The sequence below is a fragment of the Crocuta crocuta genome, unplaced genomic scaffold (assembly GCF_008692635.1).
Source record: "Crocuta crocuta isolate KB4526 unplaced genomic scaffold, BGI_CrCroc_1.0 scaffold619, whole genome shotgun sequence".
In the NCBI taxonomy this organism is placed as follows: Eukaryota; Metazoa; Chordata; class Mammalia; order Carnivora; family Hyaenidae; genus Crocuta; species Crocuta crocuta.
Genome location: NW_027533395.1, coordinates 1,132,339 through 1,139,865, shown reverse-complemented (window position 1 = coordinate 1,139,865; position 7,527 = coordinate 1,132,339). Strand labels below are relative to the sequence as shown.

Sequence of the window (7,527 nt, the reverse complement as noted above, 5' to 3'; positions counted from 1 at the left end):
GTGGGGGGGGGGGGGGGGGGGGGGGGGGGAAGTGCTCTGGGCCTCAGTTTCCACATTTGTAAATGAGATTTAATTATCTTTACTTAACAGAGCTAGTATGAAAATGATTATTTTGTACAGGTTCCCATACAGCGCCTGCCTCCTTCCCTTTCTTCTTCCTTCCCTGCAGCCCCTCCCACAGTAGTACCTTAGAGTTTGTAGATGCTCTGCTTTTGAACCCTCTGGATACCTGTGGCCTTGTGGCCACTAGAGGTGGAGTGGCCCTGCTGACCGCCTGGTCTAGAGAAGGCCCATGACAGTAAGGCCGCAGGTCACAAGACAGGTGTTTCTGCTCCAAGATGGTTTTAGTCCTGTAGCCGGACCTTGTGCCCGGCAACCTCGCTGGCCTGTACCCCGGATGGTGAACGAGCCGGGGGGTGGGGGAGATGGACCATCATAGCCCAGCTTTGTCTCAGAGGCTGAGTAACCTCTGAGGCCTCTTCTGCCTGGTTTCCTCGGTGGGGCTATTCCTGGGCACAGATTCATGGTGGGGACGTAGTTAGAAGCCACCAACCAACTCCTGGGAGGGCACTCTCTTACGGAATCCCTAGTCGTCACTAACCCCAAACGCTGGGTCTTTACAGAGCCCAGGAGAAAGCCCAGGGGTAACGGGCACAGCACAGCTACAGCCGGGGTTCTGAGCGGAGCCAGACAAGATACCACCCCTGCACTTTCCGGACGGCCCGTAGCAGAGCTGCCCTGGGCATCGTGTGGCTTTGCCTTCTCTCTGGCCCTCAGCCGCCTCTCCTCACCACTGAGAGGAGCCAGGCCTCGTTTCCATAGCCCTCCTGCTCCCAGGGGAGCCTGGAGGACTGGCTGGTGCAGGGCTCGAAGGAAAGATGCCCCGGTGGAGGCATCTGCTTTTGGTGGGAGGAAGTGGATGCACAGGGTGACTGTCTGTAGCCGTCTTTCCCAGAGAAGCCCAAGCAGATAATAAAGCCATGTAGAAAATAGGATTAAGGTAATGAACAGGCAGGACCGAGTTTGATCTTTCAATAATGCCAAAGCCTGACTGACAGGCCAATCTGGAAGGTGGGGCAGCACCGCCCGCAGAACTAGGTGGCGGGGCGCTGTGCGGGGCTGGGGGCATGCTTTGCTTTTAACCTGTCACCACTGAAACCTGAGGAGCGCCAGGATTTTCTCTTTTATGTGTATGCTGTGACTTGGGCGGGGGAAGGAGTGCTGCGAGCATCCCCCCTCTGGGGCCGCCCTCAGGATGATGGCGGGGCTGGGACACAGCTGGGTGGTGGAGGTGCCCTGCTCGGCACGTCTGCCTCCTGTTGCCTCTCAGGTACCTGTTCTCTGGGAGCTCAGGCTACTTCCCTCAGTGCCTGGGGACCCTTCAAAGTTACCACGGCTCCCTCCGCCGTTCCTTCCATCAAGACCCCTCTGGACTCTGTTCTCCCTACGAGTTAGGGAGGGGGAGGTGCTGGCTGGGGCACACGGGTTCAAGGGCAGCCATGGCATACAGCCATTACCTAGATGGCAAGGAGCTTGGCCGTCCCTCTTTTCCTTTCTTCCTTTTCTACCTTTCTTTCTCCTGGAGTTGGGACCATGGGCTGGGCCCAAGGACAGGGAATTTCTAACCTAACGAGGCAGAGAGAAAGACAGAGTCCTTGACTCAACCTGGAGGTGCCAGAGTGTTCCTGCTTCCAAGGGTAGATGGTCTTCGGGCCCAGGTGCGGGCCCCAGGGGCTCCTTCTCGACAGAGCCAATCCCTGAAGTCTCCCTCACTGGCCCTATGATCCCATCAAGGCCTGAGAAACTAGGCCACAGCCGTCCTGTTTCTGAGCCTGGTGCTCTGTGCGTGCATTTGAGCAGGAACCTCAGCTAGGTCCCTGGGCAGGTGGCTGGGCGGGGCATGCCTCACAGCTGCTGAAAGGCCTGGGAGGCCTGCCTGCCCTGCCATCCTATGCACTCCTCCTCCCGGGAGTGACCTTGCTATGGGCTACACATTTTGCCCAGGGCATTTGAACTGGATTTAGCATTGGTGTGCAGGTGGGCACCAGGCTGGAGAGGCCCATGATCCCAGACCTGGATGTATCATAGTGGGTCCAGCCATAGCCCTAAGCCAGGCTCGGGACCACTGGGAAGGGAAGGGGACAGGGGTGGGCTCTGGTGACCTGTCTACTCCTAGGGCACTGAGGGTTCGAGTCCTCAGCTAGGCGCCGTGCTACCCTGTACGTGTGTGGCTGTGTGTATGTCCCTGCGCACATCCCCTCATCTCTCCTGCTGGCCAGAGTCGTCCTTGGTTCCCCATCACTCCTCCATTTCTATCCTCAAGCCCCTGAGTGGCCTCTCTCTCACCAGAGGTGGGGCAGATGGGCCTCTCCCACACTCTGACGGGTGCCCTCGATTTTCCCCTGAGCCTTTGCTCTGGCTGTCCCAGTGCCCGGATTACTCTCTCTCTGTCCTGCTTACTCTTCCGTGTAGATAGCACCTCTGCCACAAAGCCCTCCCTGATCCTAGCTCCTGTGGCTGGAGTTAGGAACCCTTCGAGCACTCATTGGGCCACCTTGTCAGTCACCACGTGCCAGGAACTTCTCTCGGGACCCCAGGATGAGCCCAGAGATGCACATCAGAGCATCTAGTGGCATTTATACTGGGGAGGGGGCCTGGCCGCAGCCTTCTCTAGCCGTCTGCAGAAGGACCTGGTGTCCTGAGCACAGACTGGGCCACTCTGAGGGCACCAGTTGTGCCCATCCGGCCCAGGTGTGGCTTTGTCTCTGCCCCTGCCTCCACCTCTACTCCCGGGGGGCCGGGGGGGACGGCCCTCGGTCAGGGTGATTACGGGAACTGCCCTCTTTAAAGTACCTGCCTTCTCCTTTGAAAGTATTACTGACAGATTTTTTCATTTTCTTTTTTCTTTACCTCTTTAAGGAACCCTGTAATTTCTTTCTTTTCTTTCTCCCCCCTTTCCTTTTTCTTTCTTGTCCCCTCTGTCCCCCTGAACTCTTTGAAATTGGCTCTCTGCCTGCTGACACCAAACTGATACTTTGCGTTTCACTTCTCCTTATCCCTTTATGGCAACAGATGTTGAAATTTTGTATCCTTTTATCTGCCCGGCTGCCCCTTCCTGTAATTACGGTCCCCTTGTTAGCAGTACAAAGTAGGCTGCCCAGCCGCCTGGCCTTTGAGCCATTGTGTCTGAACACGTGTGCACGGGCGGGCGCTGGGGGCTGTGCACGCGCACACACATGCATGCGCACGGCCGCGTGCTTCCCTCTCACCTGATGGGGCTGAGGCAGGTGAAGTGTCCGTGGGCTTCTCCCGGTCTCCTCCGCTCTGGTTACCCTTGGGACCTATGTGCCTCCTTGATTCCCCCCCACCCCTCTTCCCGGAGCTCAGGCCAGGGAGCAGGGTGCACCCAAAGGCCACCGTGGTCTGGAAGCCAGATCTTGGGCAACCCGGCGTGCCTGCAGGGTGAAAACACAGGCCAGGTGCTCTGGCTCTGACCTGGCCCTTCACCTGGGCTGCCACCCTGCTCCTATCACTCACTGAGGGGTCACTCATGCCACAGGCTGAAACGTTCTCTTATCTGTCCTCTTATAAAACTTCGATTTCTCCTCTGGAAATGACCCAGTCACCCCTTGTACTGGTAGCTGGATAAGTGACAGACTTCCTTACTGGGTGCAAAATTCCTTGAGGACAGGGATCGTTCCTTCAGACTGGGATCTGACATGTCCCTGTAGTTCCTGCTTAGCACAATGCCTTGTATACACAAGGAGCTCATTGAATGGTTGTTACTCAAAAAAAGGGAGAGAGGGGTGAGGGGGAAGGAGGAAGAACCTCCCATTCTGAGTGGCCACGTTTGGCCCAGGTTATACGTTCAGGCCCTCTGCCCCCGCAGGAACAGAGATGTCGGAAGGTGAACTGTCACCTTTCCCTCCCCCGAACACTGCTGTTGCATTTTGGGCCCCCACACATAGGCCAGATGTGGGAACGAGAACCCCTAGGATCTCCAGGGAACATCCCTAGGCACCCGGTGTGCTGACGGTGGCTGTAAAATGGTGCAGGGGCCACATGCGTTCTTAGATGTAGGCTGGGGGTGGTGGGACAGGGATGTGGCTTCTCCTGTCTCAGGGCCCTTCAGCACAGGCAGGGAGGGAGGCAAGTGGAGGTCAGGATGAGAGGACTCTGGCTCAGCAGGGCCCAGACCAGGGGTGGCAGAGGCTCTCCCAGCTGGCATATCGGGATCTTCAGGGTTAGCACCTGCCTCCAGTGAGCTGTCCTTACAAAGATGGCGATGGAGGGGCCAGGGTCTTCTTAAATCTCCTTCTGTCAGGGAGCTCCTCCCTCGCTCCCTCTTTCCTCTAGCTAGAACTGCTGTGCAGCATGGTGTGCTGGGCCTGGGAGCCCCGGTTCCCTCACCCAATCACCCCCTCCAAGGGTCCCTGGGAGGGGGCCACCCTCTGCTTGTTCTTCCTGCCCAGGCACTTGGCGGGGGGGGAGGGGGGGCTCCCAGGCCTGTGCTGCACATAGCCTGGCCTCGGGGCCATGCCTCCTTCCAGCTGCCCGCCCCGGGCCTGCCCTCCTTTTTAGGCTCACAGGGGTGGCCCCATCTGTCTTTCTCTCTCCCTGGGTGGAGAGAGAATCGCTGGAGTCAGGCTCCGGGGAGGCTGGGGTGGGGAGGCCCCCCCGCCCCACCCCACCCCCCACCCCAGCCCTTGGAGGCTCCTGGAGGCCCAGGCTTTGTGCGCAGGAGTTGGAAGGGAATGGACTTTTTGTCTGGCCCTCTGGAGTGACAGAGCTGGCCCTCGCTCCTGTCGTGGCCCAGGGCTCTGAGGGGCAGTCCTGTTCCCACACAAGTTGTGCGATAGCCAGGGCTCTGTGTCCCCCTCCCACCCCCCACAGTGAGAGGCCGAGAAGCATTCTTGACATTCTTTCCAGAGAAAAGGGGTGAAACGTCTGAATTTGGGGGTCACTATGTTATACAAATTGCAATCTAATCGTTTTTACAAGAACACACTTGCAGTAAGAAAAGGAGCCCAAGAGGAGGGGCTGAGGAGATAGACAGCTTGTTTTGTCCCCCTTTCCCCCAAAGTTTGGGGCTATTGTCGGGCTGATCTTGCTCCCTTCACCAGCACTGTTGAGCTAGAGTTTCCTAGTTAAATTGGTCTTGGGGTCGAGGGGCCACGAAGGGCCCTCGGTGCCATTTCTGTTTGTTTTCCTGAATCAAAGCCCCAGCAGGGCTCCTATGGCACTGCTGGGCCGCTATTTGAAGAGACGGGCCATTTCCCAGAGCCTGGGGTGTCAGTTTATGCTCTGAACTTAACCTCACGGGCACGGCACAACAGAGTCTTGAGGGTCTCAGGCCCAGAGGCAAAAGAAATTGTATCTTTTTATTGGTCCATTTAAAGTGTGTGTGGCCGTTTCAGAGAACCAGAGAACAGTGCTGCAGCAACTCTCCTGACCCCGGCCAGGCTGGACTGGCGGACTAGGGCTTTCCGGACTCTTCCTGGCCTCCGGCGCTCCTGCTGGGCCTCGCGTCTCCCCGAGCAAGCAGGGTTCTGTGTTTATCGCAGACACGGGCATGACACTTTCCAGTGGTGGCTTGGATGCCGGGGCAGGGGCCCAGGGTAGCAATCCGAAGTGGGTATCGCCTTGATGTTGCTGGTCCTGATAGCACTGACCCTGCCCAGCCCAGGGGTGCCCACCTTTCTTTCCTTCAAGACCCTGGGACCAGGGGTAGGCAGGTAGAGCCATGCTGGGCTTCACACCCCCAGCCCCCACTGCCTTTCATCTTCTGTTTCAAACAAACATGAAATTACTTCTACAGATTAAAGGGGAGAGCTCCTCAGTCATTCCTGAAGGCCTCACTAATGGAAGGGGCAGGGCCCCCAAATCTGGAAGGAGGGAGAATTGTGGAGCAAAACAGCCCCCATCCGGCGTGTACAAATGTCCAGAAGTACCTGCAAGAGAGTGGGGGTGGGGGGTGGGCTGAGCCTTCTCGAGGCTCTGGCCTGCCCAGGGTGGGTGAATCCTTGGCTGGTGGCCCATCTGGGAAGGCAGGCCCTTCCCAGGAGCCAAGGTCCATGATCTGTAGGAGACTGTGATTTTTGGGCAGTGGGTGATCCCGCAGGGCCCCCACCACAGAGGCTGATCTTCTACTCTGACGGTAAGAGGAACACCTCCCCGAGGAGGCTGGGGGCCAGAGTGCCGACTTAGGGCCTGGCCCCTCACTGACTGCAAAGGTGCCCTTTGCTGGTGGTCGGCTTACTGCCCAAGGCTCAAGGGGAAAGGCAGACCGGCCAGAAAGGAACCCCCAGCCCCCTCCTTTATTTGTCCAGCCTCTGGGGAAAATGGTTGCTCAACTGAGAAGGGAGGTTGAGGATCAGAGTCCACGTGAGCCGAAAGGACTGGAGCTGAAGTCTGCTTTCACACACGTGGCTGACAGCGTCTTGCTTGTGAGCACTGCTTGTGAGACCACAAGGTCCTCCCTCCCCCCACCAGGGCCTCTTACCTGGGTGTCCCTGGGAAGTGTTCATGGCCTTGTTTCTCCTGTCATGCATGCCAGGGAGCCTAGCATCTCTTGGGGGGAACTGAGGGATCAGGCCTGGAGGGTGCCCTTCTTCTTCATTCCCGTCATTCGGCAGAAACTCCCTCCTTCTACTCGTTCCCTAGCCACAGGGATTAGCGGGTGCACTTGATGTTGAGGGGTAGTTGCTAGGGCCAGAAGGCCCCCCTACATGGTTGCTAGGGGTCTGGCATCAGGGCGAGGGGTCTGCCCACTGCCGCGGTCACGGAGGGAATTACACAGTCACAAAGAAATTGTTCTTCTCAGTAATCTGCTCTCGGCCACCGGGAGGGGCGAGGGTGGGGGAGCAGGCTGGAGCCCAGCAGGCTGGGGGCTGTGATCACACAGGCGTGCTAGCCCCGGGCTGGGGGCCAGCCGGGCCAGGAACACCAGGGACCAGCCCGCTAAGCTGCTTTCTCAGCGATTTCTCTCCCCAGACACAAAGGTGTTTACTTGTTTTAACATCTCCTGGGACTCCCCTTCTCCCTTTGTGTGGTCTTTATCCCCAATGAGGTTTGAGCCCCAGATTACAGGCAGGAATTAAGGCATTGGACTCAGGCAGCTCAGAACTGCATGACCTGCAGGATCAAGAAGTATAAAGTAACCAAGTGTGTGTGTGTGTGTGTNCAGTGGGCATCCTGGGCATTTCCTCCCTGGGCCCTTTACGAAGGGAGCCTGATTTTAGCTCCCGAAGGAGAGCCGCATCTCCTCAGGGACTGAGGCGTGGGGGCCAGGGTGGGATGGCTGCTCATCCTCTTCCCCTCTGCTCTCTCCCCAGGGGGCAGCTCATGATGCACCTGGGCAGTGACTTCCCCCCAGGAGCTGGGGTGTTGGATGTCATGTATGAATCCCCTTCCACACTCCTGTCCTGTGGCTATGACACCTATGTTCGCTACTGGGACCTCCGAGCCAGCGTGCGGTGAGTGTCCCAGCTGGCCCCCCTCCTAGCCCCCCGGGAGAAGGTACAGGAA

General features: G+C 58.0%; 1 protein-coding gene and 1 long non-coding RNA gene across 6 annotated transcripts in view; one reads left to right on the top strand and one right to left on the bottom strand.

Annotated features, from left to right (window-relative positions):
• The window catches only part of FBXW4 (F-box and WD repeat domain containing 4), a 79,240-nt gene that overhangs the window by 70,463 nt on the left and 1,250 nt on the right, over positions 1-7,527 (top strand). For all 5 annotated transcript variants that reach the window (XM_077748408.1, XM_077748407.1, XM_077748411.1 and 2 more), the window contains one exon: positions 7,335-7,475. In XM_077748408.1, coding sequence (XP_077604534.1) covers positions 7,335-7,475 — 141 coding nt within the window. The remainder of the gene's footprint in view (positions 1-7,334; positions 7,476-7,527) is intronic.
• Positions 5,361-7,141, bottom strand: LOC144218491 (uncharacterized). The gene is made up of 2 exons (XR_013331173.1): positions 6,503-7,141; positions 5,361-5,951 (listed from the first exon to the last, which is right to left on the bottom strand). It is a non-coding gene; the product is annotated as an uncharacterized LOC144218491 (long non-coding RNA).